The 18264-nt window shown below is 30.0% G+C and overlaps 1 protein-coding gene and 1 long non-coding RNA gene across 21 annotated transcripts; both read right to left on the bottom strand.

Moving 5' to 3' along the window:
- Positions 1-738: 738 nt before the first annotated feature.
- LOC145046044 (uncharacterized) lies at positions 739-13136 on the bottom strand. 20 transcript variants are annotated; one of them, XR_013681943.1, is made up of 15 exons: positions 12966-13136; positions 11106-11229; positions 10828-10974; positions 10579-10733; positions 10413-10505; positions 8443-10331; positions 8248-8355; positions 7948-8015; positions 7049-7507; positions 6394-6439; positions 6206-6313; positions 4031-4136; positions 3013-3081; positions 1004-1340; positions 739-923 (listed from the first exon to the last, which is right to left on the bottom strand). XR_013681943.1 is itself a non-coding variant. In XM_078994319.1 (14 exons), the coding sequence occupies exons 9-13, from the start codon at positions 8001-8003 to the stop codon at positions 2449-2451; spliced, it is 429 nt and encodes a 142-aa protein (XP_078850445.1). In that variant the 5' UTR covers positions 8004-8015; positions 8248-8355; positions 8443-10331; positions 10413-10505; positions 10579-10733; positions 10828-10974; positions 11106-11229; positions 12107-12234; positions 12966-13136; the 3' UTR covers positions 739-923; positions 1004-2448. The 20 variants fall into 20 exon arrangements, 17 of the variants coding, with proteins under 17 accessions (XP_078850445.1, XP_078850458.1, XP_078850446.1 ...); XR_013681942.1 differs by having other exon boundaries at positions 6394-7209; positions 7350-7507; XR_013681941.1 differs by having other exon boundaries at positions 6394-7507.
- Positions 13137-15105: 1969 nt separating this feature from the next.
- LOC144998582 (uncharacterized) lies at positions 15106-17644 on the bottom strand. Its single transcript, XR_013660373.1, has 7 exons — positions 17411-17644; positions 16571-16837; positions 16430-16494; positions 15955-15985; positions 15817-15846; positions 15685-15742; positions 15106-15299 (listed from the first exon to the last, which is right to left on the bottom strand). It is a non-coding gene; the product is annotated as an uncharacterized LOC144998582 (long non-coding RNA).
- Positions 17645-18264: the final 620 nt, after the last annotated feature.

Here is an 18264-nt window from a genome sequence, read left to right as displayed (position 1 = left end):
AATGGATGGAGAATGTTTAAGTAAACAGCTTCTTGTTCAATAAAGTTGGTGGAAATCTCATGTTTCAAAACAAAAAGGTTATCAACCTTTTCACCCATCACTTCTACTTTCCAGCCAAAATTGATTTTTTTTGGACATATTTACGCTTGATGATCAGCAACATTATATTAGTATAGGCCATTACTTCCAGAAATCAATATACGTTTTTCTAAATAAAAAAAATCATGGACTTACAGTAACAAAAGTTATAGTTTCTTCATGTTTGATCAGAGCTTGTAGGTACAAGAATATGAGGAAGCTATACAGCTGATGGATATGTCCTTTTTTGGAAACAATAAGAGTGAATATGATCAAAAAGTTTAGAATTAGTATAAACAAATGGAATGAAATAGATTTAAAGAACATAAATTTGTATGTATGTTGTTTTTCAGCTTGGTTGCTTCTCAAACAGAATAAACCCTAATTAATGAATGTCCCCTGTAGGATTGAAATGTATAATTAGTTTCTTTGTAATCTTATATTCAATAGACCCCGATTTCAAATCAAAAAATTAAATAATAAAGACGAGTTTTCTAAATGAATTACAGCAACAAGCTCTAAACATTCTTTCTTTTGGGGCTAAATGCATTACAACTTCATCTTTTCCTGAAGATAATAAATAAGCACAAGTTTTAGGAACAGAGGGGTATTTCTGGAAACACACAAACAGGGTCATAGAAATAGACATACATACTCTAATTTCATAAATAAAAAATAGTTTATTGATGAAATAATAACTTCATAAACATCAAACATACATATTCTAATTTCATAACCATTTTAAACTAGTAATGACATTAAAAATGACTACTTATGGGAGGGAGTTGAGAGTCGATGGAGCTCTTTCTACTTGCTGAATGTGAAGAGGCTGAGAGTCGATGGAGCTGTTTCAACTTTGTTAGATTGAAAAGAAAAGAAAAGAAAAGAAAAGGAATAAGTGAATAAAAAATGAAAAAAAAATTACCTCCTCAGTCAGGTGTTTTCCCCAGAGTATGCATTCATCAACTTCTTTTACAAGCCACACTTTCCAACATATATTATGCTTCATTGCCACATCAGTGTCCGAAGAGGGTAATAACGTAATTTCAAAACAATTTGGTGTATTATATCAAACTTTAATGACTCCATGTTGTTCCTTTAATAACAAAAATAAAACATTTCTAACTGTACATATCACATGTTTTATTTGGATACAAAAAGGCAAAACTTATCAGAAGGACATAAAGCACGCAAACTTAAAAAAGAAAGAGTATAATACACTTTTGGTCCCTGATGAACTTGACGTGTAACATTTCTGGTCCCTGTTCCAAGTAAGAATATCTGATTATTGTAATTTTGGTCCCAAAAAAATTGTCATTTTACATTGAACAATAATTTCAAAAAAAAAAACATCATAAACCTCAAAGAAGGACCAAAACTGAAAAAGTCAAATATACTCAGGGACCACAAATGTAATATTACTCTAAAAGATCGATGAATCATCCATATATCACATATTGTTACTTAACTTTTGTTACGCAATCATTGATATTTGATACTGAAAATTATCTATTAAGTAAGAAAAGTAAAACAAAGCATTTTCTTGTTTTCCTATTCTCCACCATAAGTTGGTTGTTTATTTGGTTTCTAAAACCTTTTCTTGTTTCAGAGTAATGAATGGAATCTGTTAAAGGAATTGGAATTAAAAATAGCATTTAATGTCATACTAATGTAAGCGAACTTGTGGTTCAAAACTTCAAATAACTGATTTTGAAGATTTTTTCATCAATCCATGATAATAATTAACCTCACACAACACAGTGTGAGAATGCACAAAGCCATGAAAGAAATTGGTTAAAAAGAATAAACACATGGATATGTTAAAGAGAAGAAAAACAAGTATTTGTCTGATTTGGTAAATGTTAGATTCTGAAATACATTCTCAAAACCCATCTAAACATGGGAAACATTATTAAATGATCAACAAAATTAAAGAAACACATTCTGAAATACGCCTACCAGACATTGTCAAATCAGATTTTAGAAAGAGAAAAAAAAACCAATGAAACGAGCAACAAAAATACAGAAAAACCATGTAACAAAGGAATAATTTCCACTTAAGATAAGAAAAAAGAGTACTCATGAGCTTCTTTAGCTGGATACACACCGCACTTTCCAACATATGTTTCATTGCAACATCAACCCTTTCAAGAAAAGCATACCACCAGTGTCCAGAGCGGGCAATAACGTAATTTCAACCAAATTGGCGTATTATATCAAACTTTTCTTTCTAACTTACTATCCTATATGAAAAGAGAAATCAAATATCATCCTACATTTTCTTTCTACTTATCCTCCTACTCATTAGATCAATACACGTTTCAAAATCAAGAGAGGGGATTAAGAGAAAGAATTAGCGGTTTCCACATGTCATAATCTTATATGAGTAGGAAGAAAAAGTATGATTTTTTTCAATTTTTCATATAAAAATGGACATGATCCCGAATAAGACTCCATGTTGTTCCTATAAAAACCGAAAGTGTTTTTATCTGATACAAAAAAGAACATAAACTTAGAAAGAAGAGTAAAATACACTTTTTGGTCTGTGATTATAGCTAATTTATGAATTTGACTTGTAATATTTTCGGTCCCTGTTCCAAGTAGAGTGGTTATTTTTGGTCACCAAGAAGAGCTGAACTTTGCAATTTTGGTCCGAAAAAATTAAATATTTTACTTTGAAAGAATCATTCATACATTGTTACTTAATGATTGTTACAGAATCATTGATATTTCGATAATGAAAAGTATCTAGTAAGTACGAATAGTAAAACAAAATTATCTATTAAACAGATATGTTAATTTATACCTCGACATTTGGTTGTAGAGAGCATCTGATGCAAAGAGTTTTTTTTTATAGTGGACTACAAGTTTTAGGAACAGAGGGGTATTTCTGGAAATACACAAACAGGGTCATAGACTCATAACTATAGATACCTGTACACCTGCATATCGTTTCCATGAAGGCGAATCACACAACAACCTTCCTGAAGATAATAAATACACCTGTAGTGAATAAAATTCATCAAAGGAAATGATATCCATAAGTGTATGGTTGACAGAAAATGGAATGGGTTTCGATTCCACATTTTAGTTATTTTCTTTTTGAAGAATGACAGGATTGCTATTCACTGAAAAAATGTTTTATTTATGAAACAGTTACTAAACATTAAAATAAATTAAGACGACATGAATAGAAATAAAAAAAAAAAAAAAAAAGGAAACTAGGATGCTTACACTTTTAGAAAATTCTAGTCTCATTTTTTTCGGTATATACATAGGAGATGCATTCTTGCCTTAATAAAAAAGTTAAAAAGCACAGGTTTAAATATGTTAGATTTCCAAAGTGTAATGTCTTATTGAAAAACAGAAGTTAAAACGTATAACATTAAAAAGTTAAAGTAAAATGCTACAAGTGGTAACCAATATCAAACATATTTAGATTTGCAAAATACAAAGTCTTAATACGTTAAATTTTTATAATGCTGTGTCTTAACAAAAAAGTAAAAATAAATGTAAAACATGTTAATAGGTTAGATATTGAAACCATAGAGCTATCACTAAAATAATAATGCTAAAATTGCTTAAAGAACATTATCTTAATATGAAAAAACAAATAAGAGAAAAATATCTTTCATAGGTTAGATTTTAGAATACTATATTATAATTGTCTTGATAGATATATGGTACCTAAACAGGTTAAATTTAAATGCATAACTATTAAGATAAAAGAATTAAAATCTTAAATGGAAAAAACTAAAATGTTAATATCTTAGTAGGTTAGATAGTGAAACTACAATGTAATTGAATGTATAATAATACTACATTTGATTAGATTTTTAAAAAAGATAGTGTGTCCATAACCTTACTGTTATATCTTATTTGAATTCCCTGAAAGCATGTGATAAATTTTTAACTAGTATTGTAGTTTGTGAGGGTAGAAAAGTAAATTTACTTGCGTTTTGAATTGGATCATAATCCAGCTGAAACATAAGTAAATAAAGCAGTCATTTTGTTTGAACTCATTGTGTAATGAATGGGCTGTTGAGAGGTTCCACCAACTGACATATCAAAACAATAAAAGGCATGTTATGTTAGAAACAACAGCTAAGAAACGGAATCATGGATTCCGGAAGAGCTGGAATTCAAGATTCTAGTGTTTGGTTGACAGCTTGGATGGATTTCAATTCTGTCAAATCTCTTGAAATTCCATGTTTGATAATCGCAGCTAAGAATTGGAATTCGAGATCCTATTCAACGGTGAATTTGAACGGAATTCAATTCCGTCAAATTGCTACGAGTTTCATATTTGATAGACCTCAACCATTCATAGGGGCAGGTGGAAGGAACTCAATTGCATTCTTCCTTTTTTAATATCAAAAGACAAATTTGATAGTTCCAAGATTTGAGAGTGCATGTTGTTTTGATCACGGTTGAAATTTGGACCTAACTTTTCCATTAAAGAAACAAAACACCAGAAAGCTTATGATTCATCTTTCAACAATAATTTACATTCGAATCTTTTGATGATCTAAAGCAAAAAAAAACGACTTAAGAAAAAGCAAAAAATTTTAAACATATCAGTCAGATATCAGACGCAACTTTTTTAAGGAAAGTGATGAATTTTATTGGGGCTTGAACATGGAAATGAGAGAGATGCAAAAGGCTCTGGCAAAATAGTCATGTTTAAATATTTAACATCTGTGGACCAAAAATGATATGAAAACATGAAATGAGTACCAAATATTCAAGAAAAAGAAAAAAAAAAAGAGAGAATCTTTTCATGGATTAGGATATTAGTTATGTTCCTTAAACATATATGACAGATAATTTCATCTCATGTTATCAACTCTTCCTGCAAGATATATATATCAACCTGCAGTGCTCTCATTCATTTGTTTACTAAAAAAATTCTACTTTTGTTTTTTGTTTTTCCTATTACATTATAGTCACTTTTCCATGTTACATTAATAAAAGATTCTCAAAACTAAAAATAATGACCAATTAACAAATTAGAGCCTGAAAACCGAATAACAACATGATTTACAAAAATTTAACTAAGAACTTTGTAAAGATTCTCAAAAACCAAAAATAATGACCAGTTTACAAATATATATATGTATATATATAGCATCCTACTTTCATTTCATCTTATTACAAAACTGTACTTTCAAAAATCAGCCCAGTTTTAGCAACACCATGAGCGATTTCACTACTTAATTAGGTGAATTTTTTAGAATATAATGTCCTAATAAGCAAAAATAAAATAAAAACAAAATGAAAATGTGATGGTATAAATGGGTAGATTATTCAAAGTATAATGTGACAATAAGACAAATAAAATTGGAAGTAGAACGCTTTCTATAATTGGGTAGAGTTTTTTAATAAGAAAAAAGATGAAAGTGCTACACTTCTGTCTAGTTAAAATTATAAAGTTGCATTTTGTAGTGTTTAAAACTTGCTACCAAAAGAATTTACCATTTAAATCAACTTCTTTCTGCTTCTCCTTAATCTGAACGTTTAACAAATCAGAATACTAGAAAGATAAACTGATATGAACATGCATGCATAATGGAAAACTTTGGTAGATTGAAAAGAAAAGAAAAGGAATAAGTGAATAAGAAAAAGGAACTGTTGGTGTCCCAATTGTATAACATTATGTAGCAACAAACATTATCTGGTTTTGGTGGACGAAAAGAGCACCAATTCATACGGAAAATAAATCGGTAATCCAAATGGAAGAAATCATGAAAGATTGTTTGACAAGTTTTATCTGGATACATAAAAACCAAACTTATCAAAAGCACGCAAACTTAAAAAAGAAGAGTAAACTGATGAATTTGACGTGTAACATTTCTGGTCCCTGTTCCAAGTAAGAATATCTGATTATTGTGATTTTGCTCCCAAAAAGATTGTCATTTTACTTTGAACAATAATGAAGGACCAAAACTGAAAAAATCAGCTATATTCAGGGGCCAAAAATGTAATATTACTCTAAAAAGAAAAGATAGATGAGATGTTACTTAACTATTGTTACAGAATGATTGATATTTGATAGTGAAAATTATCTATAAAGTACGAATAGTAAAACAAATTTATCTATTAAAAAGTATTAAGAAATGATTATTACCTCACCAGAGATACAAAAGTAAACACCATCCTCTCTTTATATTGACCACTTGCTTTTAACATTTCAGCCCCTCCTTTTAACATTTTCCTTCCCTGATGTCCCAATTCTCTAAATAAAAGCACATTTTTTATTTTAAAATTTAAATAAAACAATTGACTAAATAACAAATATCTTTTTGTAAGAATTACCAGGTGTACAGATAAGTGCTGAGGGTGTTTTCCAAAGATTCAATATCTTTTTTTGATTGATTCAACCTCAAGTAAGTTAATCCCATCAAGATAATGAATACACACAGGTTTCCAAATAAAAAGTATTATTTAAATGAAAATTATGTTAAATGACCGAAACACCCTTTGGTGAACTTTTCTAATAAAACAATAGACTGATAATTAAAGTAAAGATTCAAGAACCAATCTGATAAAACTCTTATTTTCTTTGCACTCTGCAACAATGGAAAAAAATGTGTTTGGCTAATATCATAAAATTCTTTTGGCATTTGTTCTATTTTAATATATGTAATATAACATTCTATGTCATGCCAAGTATCATAAAGGAATTGGATTGTTGTCTAGTTAAACGTATATGACAGATAATTTTAAAGAAAAGTGATGAATGTCGTTTGGCAAAATGGTCATTTTCATAAATTTAACATATGGGCTATTGAAGAAGACACCATGAAATGAGTACCATATTTTCAAAAAGATTCTATTTTTAAGGATTTAGGGTGTAGTTATATTCCTACAACATATATGACAATTATTTTTAAGGATAAACATATAATTGTGTTGAAATGTCATCATGCTCCTTGAAAATGGAAATGAAAGAGATGAAGATGAAAAGTACCTAAAGTGTTATAAAATAAGGACCAAAATTGCAAAAAAGATTCCCTTTTGGGCCTAAACCATCAATCTGACAATAAGGACTTGTTGTTTAACTGTATCAAGAAACTTCTGGACTCCACTCCACTAGAATAGGAAAGAGGAGGGAATGCAATCTTCTTTGTCCTAACAATGAAAGTAGCATGCTATTTTTGTCATAGCAATGAAAGTAGGATGAGGGCAAATTAAATAAAATAAAATTTAAGTGGTAAATGATTGGAGAATGTTTAAGTTATCAGTTTTCGTTTAACAAAAAGGTTAGGTACCATTTCACCCATCACTCCTACTTTCCAGCCAAAACTGATATTTTTGGACAAGTTTACCCTTGATGATCAACAGCATCATACTACTAGTATAGTGGCAAAAGTTATAGTTTCTTCAGCTTCAAATGACTGGAGAATGTTCCCCTTCGGAAACTATAAGACTGAATAAGATCAAAAAGTTTTGGTATTAGTATTTAATAAACAAATGGAATGATTTTGAAATGTACTTCAGATCTTGAAAAATAATACATGTAGTCACCAAGGGTAGATTTCTAACTGATTTTGAAATCAACAAAGTCAAAATTTTGAAGTTATGTTATTGATTGACATTTTCGCAGATTTTGTGGTACATTTCAATGAAGAAAAATCACCCAGCACCTAAGTGTACCTTTAAACAATAACATGAAAGATTCGTTTTGGTAAAAAGTTCCTTGTTACATTTAAGTTCTTAACACCATTAAATCAGTAATCAAAATGGCAAAAGTCATGAAACACTGACTCAAGTTATTGGAGATGTTTAAGTTTGTTATAATGATAACAAGACAGAATTAGTGAAAAGTGAAACACTAAATTGTGATTCAACAAAAAGACTTGGAAGTACCTAAATAATAAGTTCTGAAAATGATACAAATAAGCTAATAATGCCATCTCTTCCATCAGCAACTGGACCTGAAAATTATCTATTAAGTACGAATAGTAAAACAAAATTATCTTCTAAAAAGTATAAAGATATGATCCAGAAAGAAAAATTACCACCTGAAAGAATGAGATGTTATAAACCATACTTTCTTAACATAATTGGTTTGGCTAAAAATGTAACATAAAGATGCTTGTTGTTTATTAGCAAACTTTTCATATATAAATATAATATTTTCATTGACAAAAAAGAAATGATTAATACCTCACCAGAGACACAAAAGTAAACACCATCCCCTCTTTATATTGACCACTTGCTTTTAACATTTAAGCCCCTCTTTTTAACATTTTTCTTCCCTGATGTCCCAATTCCCTAAATAAAAGCACAAATTTTTTATTTTAAAATTTAAATAAGTAAAAGAATTGACTAAATAACAAATATCATTTTGTAAGGAATTACCAGGTGTACTAAATAAGTCCTGAAGGTGTTCTCCAAATATTCAACGTCGTTTTTTGATTGATTCAACCTCAAGTATGTTAATCCCATCAAGATAATGAATGTGTATTATTTAAATAAAAATTATGTTAAATGACCGAAACACCCTTTGGTAAACTTTTTTAATAAAATAATAGACTGATAATTAATGAAAATAGATTTTATCTATGAAGCAGTTACTAAACATTAGAATAAAGTAATATGACATTAAAAGTGACTTATGAAAAAAAACAAATAATTAATAATAAAATAATTAATCTTCTTAATGAAGAAATAAATAATGAAATTTTGAGTCTTCACTAGGAATGATAAAATCCTGTACATGAATGCAAACACAAATTCATCTTTTTTGTATCATCTGCATATCACACAATGAGATTTAAAAACAGAGAGGACACCACACATACAAACATAATTCTACATATTTTTGTACCAATGACAATCAAAAAACTGTTTCAAATATGCAAAATTAAACATGACATGATTTGTACTTAACTTTCATCAAATGTGAATAACTAAAATAACTAAGTATGTTTTAAATAAAAAAGATATTATTTAGCCTCTTCAGCTGATGAAGTGAAACCAGATAACTACATATATATATATATATATATATATATATATATAAATACATCTGACAACCTATTAATTTTTCAAAGATGCTACTAAACAATGAAAAATTAGTACTTATATTTTGTTTCCATCTTTTCATAAAGTAAAAGTTGAACGACTTAGGACTTTTTGACATATGTCTTATGCTTCTTATTTAGGCCATAACTTATAACCTCCATTTTGTAACCAAAAACTTCAGTTAGTGAAAAGAACAGCATGTGAATTTTAAACTACCGAAGAACACTTACATATTCACATAGGGCAAAAGGGCCTCCAAAAATAGTAAGAGAAAGACCATTGATTAATATATCATCTACCATCATTCCATAGCAAAGATCTATGCTCTCCAAACTAAGTGAACATTTAACTTAAAAAAAAGATTTAAGTCTTTGCTAAATAAGAGCATTTTCTATCAAGTCAATCATAAAATATAACACAGCATTATCCAGGTAGCACTTTATCAGTGCAGCACTTGATGAAAAGGAAAAAAAAAAACAATCTGATAGAAACTTTTTTTTCCCAAAACCAGTTGAGCATCTAAACATCGAACCCATCAGATGTTGTAACAAGGACTTCAAGTAAAGATTCAAGAATCAATCTGATAAAATTCTTATTTTCTTTGCACTCTGCAACAATGGAAAAAAATGTGTTTGGCTAATATCATAAAATTCTTTTGGCATTTGTTCTATTTTAATATATGTAATATAACATTCTATGTCATGCCAAGTATCATAAAGGAATTGGACTGTTGTCTAGTTAAAATTATAAAACTGCATTTTGTACTGTTTAAAGTTGTTAATTGCTACCAAAAGAATTTACCATTTTGATCAATTTTTTTCTGTTTCTCCTTAATCTGCACCTGTAACATATCAGAACATTAGAAAGATAAACTGATATGAACATGTATGTATAAAAAGGGAAAATTAAGTAAGTTGATCAATCCACCTGTGTAACTTTTGATATAGAGATAGCAATAGCATCCTCTATTTATTATGAGGAAAAGAAGTATATCTTACTACTACAATAAACAATCTAATACAAATTACATTACATTATAGTATAATAAACAAATGTGTGTATGTTATTTTTTTTCTCTTGTCAGCAAAAACCTCCACTGTCAACAGAAGGTTCTAGAATTGTAGAAAAATGTTTTGACTTCTATTATTACCTTCGGTGCGAGTTGGATCAAAAACATCGTTGAACTGAACCGTTTTTTTACATCTTTAAAAGATCTAAAAACACTAAGTAAACAACATTTAGTCAGAAGCACGAATCAAATTGTGTAAAAAGTCAAAACATGATTAATAGACAAAGTTTATAACCTGATCGATAGTGGTGCATCCAGTAAGAAGCTTATCAGCAATGGAATCATTCATCTCTGGTAATTCTCTATAGAAGAGTTCTTTACATTCAACCTAGTGATACGTTTGCAAGAAAATTAATATTTGTGTAGATTATCAACAGAATTTGTAAGAGGAGGGGGCTTACTGTAAATTGACAAGGAAGGCCACGTAGATCTTCTTGTTTCCAAAAATCTGGAAATGTAAGTGGGAAAGATTTTGTTTCACCTCCTTGAATTCCAATTATGGCATCACGAAAACCAGGAATAACTCTATCTCAATCTTCTGTATCAAATTGGAAACCTGCAAATTCAACCAAACATTATAATGGAATGTAATGACCCATTCCATTCCATTCATTTTAAATCCATTCCCTTCTGATACCATTCCATCATACCTTAACTCTCTGCAGCTGGAACATTTTTCACTTCTGATACTTCTTGTTCCACAGAAAGTAAAAAAAATTTACTACTTTTGAAGGTTAGGGCTGAAACCGCATTGTCTGATGTACATATCACTTCAATAAGCTCCATGTGATTTTAAACTGAAATAAAGAGAAAAAAAAATGAGTATCTGGGGTTAATCTTATTTCTGTTAAAAAGAAGCATGCAGGCTCAATTAGAACAGTTATTTAATGGGTACAAGATTGTTTACTGCAGGAACTTGCATACTGACTTTTGCATCATTTTAGCCGAAAGCTCTTTAGGATCTATGACATCAACAGCCCAACCAATTGTTTTATCAGTCTTCAAACTTTCAAACAGCTCCTCTCTTTTCTCTTCTTTCAAAGTTTTTGAATCTGCATAAAACAAAGAAGAGGCTCTTCTGAAGGTGAAAATAAAAAGAAAAAAGAGGGTGGATCACACAATCACACAACTTATGGAAGAAAAGAAGCCTTTAATCATTTAATGTGCTGTATAATCTTTAAGTAACAAAGTAGATGTACAGAGGAAATTAGGAATCAGTGAAATAATTCATCTACCATAATGTATTGAGAGAAGAGAGAAGAAGAAGGAATTGAAGAAAAGCGAGAGAAATAGTATTGGACAAGGAGGGCGGTGAGAGGTAATCAAAGCAGATAAGAACACAAAAGAAATAGGGGCGTTACAATGAAAAGAACAACTTCCGTGTTGTAAGGCGGTTTGTGTTTCTACTGAGAAACAAAAGTTTCAGTGGCAAAATAAAAGAGCCAACAAACTTCCGTTTCCAAATATGAAAGAGAAAAAAAAGTTACTGTTCATTAAGTTTTTTAGGATTAATAGTGTATATATATATATATATATATATATATATAATATTTGAAGTACATTCTATTTCAGAATGAACTCAAATTAACTTCAAATAATTTTGAATTTAAGCACATCAGTGTAGATATCTACACATGAAATGAAACATGGGTTTCTCAAATCATATGCTTTGACAAAATAATAACTGATTTTGAAATCAACAAAGTCAAATGAGTCAAATATTTGGGGTTATGTTATTTGACTCAAGTGAAATTTTTGAAGATTTTTTCATCATTCCATGATAATAATTAACCTCACATCACAGTGTGAGAATCCTTAATCTGCTTTGGCAACCAAAGAATCTCAAGTATCTGTAAGTTTAACAACTATTAGAAAGATAAAGTGATATGAGCATGTATAAAAAGGGAAAACTAGGTAAGTTCAGTCCACCTGTGTAACTTCTGAAACAGAGTTAGCAAAAGCTGCTTTAGCATCCTTTTCAATGGAACATTTCCTTAACTTCATTTGGTACTTATAGGTTAAGCTCCCAACATAATCATCTCAACCTAACCAATAACCTAGTTCAAATTTGAATTTTAGGCTTCAACTGATTTTGCAGGCATTTCATCAAACAGATAAAGGTTAAAGATTTGGTATGTTACAAATCTGGGGCTCTTAGGGCTTAGATAGCTTCTAGTATTAATGTTTCTTTGGGTTGTTGATGATCTTACAGGGGCACATCCCAAATAGGAAACAGTATAAACATTAGCTAATGAAGTATTCCATGATCACACACTCATAAAAAGAGATTTGAATAGAACATCATCATCATATGATAAAAATTAATAAGAATGCTGACAGAATCTGAAATACGTTCACAAACAACCAACAAAAAATCATCCAAACACACATAAATTATCAAATAATCATGAAAACCACAGAAACACGTTCTGAAATAAGCCTACCAGACAAGCTTAATGAAGATTTTACAGAAAAACCAAAAAACCTAATAAAAAGATAGAAAATAAAACCTAAAAAAGATAGATAAAACTACAGAAATACTACGTAGTTTCATGATGATTTTATGTTGCGATAGAACTTGAGAACTTAGAAAGTCATATTTTACAGAAAAAACTCGCCACTCGGAAAAGAAAAAAGAGTTAAAAAAAAGCAGCAACTAAACGTCGATCTTTTCTTGTCCATATATATGATATATACAGAAGAAATTTCAACTCGAAATTGGAGAAAAAAAACCCTAGAGAACTAAAAATAAGCACGAGAAGGGAAAATAATAAGAAGGAAAACTTACAATGTACTGCGAAGGACTGGGGTGCGAGGATCTCAAGAGAGTGGAGTGACGGAGAACGGGCGGGATGAATCTTCGGCGATGTTTGGAGAGCAGCGAGCGGAATGGGAGAAGAGGGAAGAAGAAAAGATTCTTTTTATATTAAGCGCCAATTCACCTCTTTCCAAACTTAAAATCTCTAAATTACAATATTAACAAAAAAAAAAACATTTCCATTAATCTTAAACCATTTTACCATTAACTTTTGATTTTTACGGTTTTAACCCATCTTTTAACTTTTATTATAAAATTGGTCTCTTATATTTTCTATTTAATTTTTATTTGGTCAAAACTTTTTTACAATTTTCTTTTTATATATTTTTAAAAAAAAGTCTTTATTTAGAAATTTATTTTGTTACAACTTTGTTTTATAAAAACTCCTTTTTATAAAATGTAGTTTTAAACCGATACCTTATTATATGTATTTTATGTATGTTTTCTAAAACTTCTTTGTTTTTATAAATTATAGTTTTTTTACCGATACCTTGTTCCATGTTTCTGTTGACTTTTGTGGGTCAGATTTTTGCCATTTCTTCACAGCACCAACCATAGATGGTGTTGATGATCCTCCACTCCCGGGTTCTCCCAATACCTTACAAAAAAAAAATCACAAAATCATTAAAATACAAAAAATAAAAACTAAAAGATTGTAATTATTGTTGTCGTTAGCATATTCACCAAATTCATTAATGGTGGCAAGGAGAATTTAGTCCTTTCATGATCCCACTTTCCTTTCAACACTTCACCAATCACTTCATCTAATGGTGTGGTGTGCTACACACAGCTTCCTGTAATCATAAAACAATATAGTGTCTAATTGACTAATTCAATAACATTGAAATATTATAAAGGTTTTTTTTTCACATTAAGCCCTGTATGGGTAAAGTAGTTGAAGGGGTAATGATGTTTGTCTAACTGCTCACATTAAGTGCTTAACCGATTAAGCCCATTAAGTCAAAAAGAAACATCCCTAAAGTCTAATGTGTGTGTGTGTGTGAGAGAGAGAGAGAGAGAGAGAGATACCTGAGCTGAGGAAATGATTTTTGGTGAAAAGCGGACATAACAATGACTTCCATAAACAGCAGAACTAACATCAAAACCACTACCAACTTTCCCTTGAGCAATGCAGTGAGCAGTTTGAGCCGGAATCTCACACAGTATAAGTAAGCGAAAAACCTACGGATAACCTGTGTTTTAACCAGTCCTTTGTCACTTGCTTGAATGAATATATATATATATATATATATATATATATATATATATATATATATATATATATATATATATAATACATTTCTCAGAAAAAAACTAGCACTTGGCTACATGGCTAAAATAGCTAGAAAGTATATTGCTATTTGACCTGTACATGAATGCAAACACAACTTCATCTTTTTTTTTTTGTATCATCTGCATATCACACAATGAGATTTAGCCGAAAGCTCTTTAGGATCTATGACATCAACAGCCCAACCAATTGTTTTATCAGTTTTCAAACTTTCAAACAGCTCCTCTCTTTTCTCTTCTTTCAAAGTTTTTGAATCTGCATAAAACAAAGAAGAGGCTCTTCTAAAGGTGAAAATTAAAAGAAAAAAGAGGGTGTATCACACAATCACACAACTTATGGAAGAAAAGAAGCCTTTAATCATTTAATGTGCTGTATAATCTTTAAGTAACATAGTAGATGTACAAAGGAAATTAGGAATCAGTGAAATAATTCATCTACCATAATGTATTGAGAGGAGAGAGAAGAAGAAGGAATTGAAGAAAAGCGAGAGAAATAGTATTGGACAAGGAGGGCGGTGAGAGGTAATCAAAGCAGATAAGAACACAAAAGAAATAGAGGCGTTACAATGAAAAGAACAACTTCCGTGTTGTAAGGTGGTTTGTGTTTCACTGAGAAATAGAAGTTTCAGTGGCAAAATAAGAAAGCCAACAAACTTCCGTGTCCAAATATGAAAGAGAAAAAAAGTTACTGTTCATCAAGTTTTTAAGGATTAATAGTATATATATAATATTTGAAGTACATTCTATTTCAGAATGAACCCAAATTAACTTCAAATAATTTTGACTTTAAGCACATCAGTGTAGATAATACCTGTAGTGACCAAGGGTAGATATCTACACATGAAATGAAACATGGGTTTCTCAAATCATATGCTTTGACAAAATAATAATTGAAATCAACAAAGTCAAAATTTTGGGGTTATGTTATTTGACTCAAGTGAAATTTTTGAAGATTTTTTCATCATTCCATGATAATAATTAACCTCACATCACAGTGTGAGAATCCACAAAGCCCTGAAAGAAATTGATTAAAAAGAATAAATAAGAAATGTGATGATACATGGATAAGTTAATGAGAAGAAGAAAAAAAAGTATTGGTCTGATTTGGTAAATGTGAGAATCTGAAATACATTCTCAAAACCCATCCAAACACGCAAAATATTATCAATTGAATAAATAAATAAAAATGATCAACAAAAACCATGTAGCAAAGGAATAATTTCCACTTAAGAGTTTATTATTATCAATAGATAATAAAATTACTTAAATAAAATTATTCTTTTTTTTTTCAGAAAGAACCTCATCCACATCCTCTTTTGTTGGGTAAAGGGTCAAAAAAATTCAAGTTTTACTTAATGAAAAGATGGAAACAAAATTGTATCACATGAAAAGCACTTACATAAAATTCCCATGGATTTGGTTCATGATCAACATCTTCCAAGTGTTGTCTCTCATTTCTGCATACTCATTATAAATAATGCCATGTAATTTAAATGAGAGAACGAGCAATAATACACTTTTAAAAACTTACATGTAACATGATGATCAAAAGCTTCATGGTCTGAAAAGAATACACACACCACATAAATTAATAATTTAAAAATGACAAAATTTAAACTCTTACAACTGTGTGTAACTTTCAGACAGTATAATTAAGTGAAAAGCTTACAGATAACTTCTTTTACCCTTTCCTCTGTCACCTACTTGAATGAGAAAAAAAAAAAAAAAAAAAAATTATACAGTATTTGGTTGACAATCAACACACCAAATTCATCCCAACTTAATTAAACAGAAAACACACAACTTTATATGCAACTTTTAGTTAGAACCAAATAACACTTCTATTTCTTTCTAATTGATTTAATAATACAAACATTAAGTTACCTTTCCCTGATTGAATCTCTAAAAGCTCAATAAGTTGTTTAATATTTTAATTTGGCTTGTGAATTTCTCTACATAATTTGATCCAATAACATTTTCACCCTCAAAACAAAGCAAAACAACTCTTTCAGCTTCCTCTTATAATATATGTAATATTTATGGCATGCCAAATATCATAAAAGAATTGTACTATTGTCTAGTTAAAATTATAAAGTTGCAGTTTGTATTGTTTAAAATCATTAATTGCTACCAAAAGAATTTACCATTTTGATCAAACTTCTTTCAGCTTCTTCTTAATATGCTTTAACAACCGAAGAATCTCAGGTATCTGCACATTTAACAAATACTAGAAGGATAAATTGATATGAACATGTATAAGGGAAAACTAAGTAAGTTCAGTCCACCTGTGTAACTTCTGATACAAAGTTAGCAATAGCTGCTTTAGCATCCTCCTCAATGGAGCATTTTCTAAACTTCATTTGGTTATAGGTTAAACTCCCAACATAATCATCTCAACCAACTTCCTAGTTCAAATTTGGAGTCTGGGATTCAACTGATTTCTCAGGCATTTCATCGAACAGATGGAGGTTGAACATTTGGTATGTTACGAATCTTGGGTTCTTAGGCTTAGATAGCTTCTGGTGTTACTGTTTCTTTGGTTTGTTGATGATCTTACAGGGGCACATCCCAAATAAGAAACAAAATAAACATTAGCTGATGGAGTATTTGATGATCACACACCCATAAAAAAGAGATTTGACTAGAACATCATCATCTGATAATATTGGTTATTCATAAGAATGCTGACAGAATCTGAAACACATTATCAAACGACCCAAAAAAATCATCGAACCACACAAGACATTATCAAATGACCAACAAAACCACAGAAACACAATCTGAAATAAGGCTACCAGACCCGCTTAATCAAGGTTTTACAGAAAAACAAAAAGCCCAATAACGAGATAGAGAAGGAAACCCTAAAAACGATCGATAAAACTACAGAAAAACTATGTAGTTTCCTTCTGTTTTAATGTTGCAGTACAACTTGTGCAACAATGCAGTTAGAATATCAGATTTTACAGATTAAAAAAACCGCCAATCAGAAGAAAAAAAAAAAAGCAACTAAACCTCGATCTTTTCTTGTCCTTATATACAGAGAGAATTTCAACTCGAAATTAGAGAAAAACCCTAGAGAACTAACATAAACGAGAGAAGAGAAAATGATGAGAATGAAAACTTACAATGATCTTGACAAGTTCTTTGGATTATAGACATGGTTGTGAGTGTCCTGCAAAGGATTTGGGTGCTTGGGTCTCAGGGGAGCGGAGTGATCGGGATGAGTCTCCGACGATGTTCGGAGAGCAGCGAGCGGATGAGTGAAGAATGGAAGAGGGAAGAAGAAAAAAAAGGTTATATTAAGCGCCAATACACCGACCCAAACCTTTTGACTTCCATCTCCAACTCCAACGGTTCTTTTATACAATCTTTCCAAAATTAATATCCTAAGCCATCACACTGGGGGTTTTATCCGCACCCAAAATTTACATAATTAACCAACTGATTTGACACGTTGACTATATTTATATTATTTTAAAATCTATTCTACCCATATGATATGTTCACAATTTTCCCCTTTCGTTTATTATATTTACAATTACATCTTTTTATTTTATATTAAAATAAAGGAATTGACATCCGATTTAAACTTCCGTCTTTTATTAGCACCTAAATTTTTATAAATATCTCCGATTATTCCATATAAATAGTTTTAATTTATATGTTTTTAACCTTTTTTTTATTATATATTAAAATAGTTTCAAATTACTCCCTATTTGTTTTCAAAATTTGTATTAGTATTTGTATTATTAGTTTATCTAAAAATTAGGCAAAAACTCAGAATCAAGTATATGCCGAGGCGATTATCTAATAATCGGGGAAAAAACACGGAATCGGTCAAATTTGGGTCCAACTCAGAGAAAATTAGTCAAACTCGGTCCAACTCGACCAACTTGGGAAAAATCGATTAAACTCGAAAAAAATTAGTCAAATCATTCAAAATTGAAATTCTATATATTTTTTAATAAAAAACTATAAC

Source organism: Lactuca saligna, chromosome 5 (genome assembly GCF_052625555.1).
Source record: "Lactuca saligna cultivar CGN05327 chromosome 5, ASM5262555v1, whole genome shotgun sequence".
Classification (NCBI taxonomy): Eukaryota; Viridiplantae; Streptophyta; class Magnoliopsida; order Asterales; family Asteraceae; genus Lactuca; species Lactuca saligna.
The sequence above is the reverse complement of the archived record's forward strand: the minus strand, read 5'-3'. Positions and strand labels throughout refer to the sequence as shown.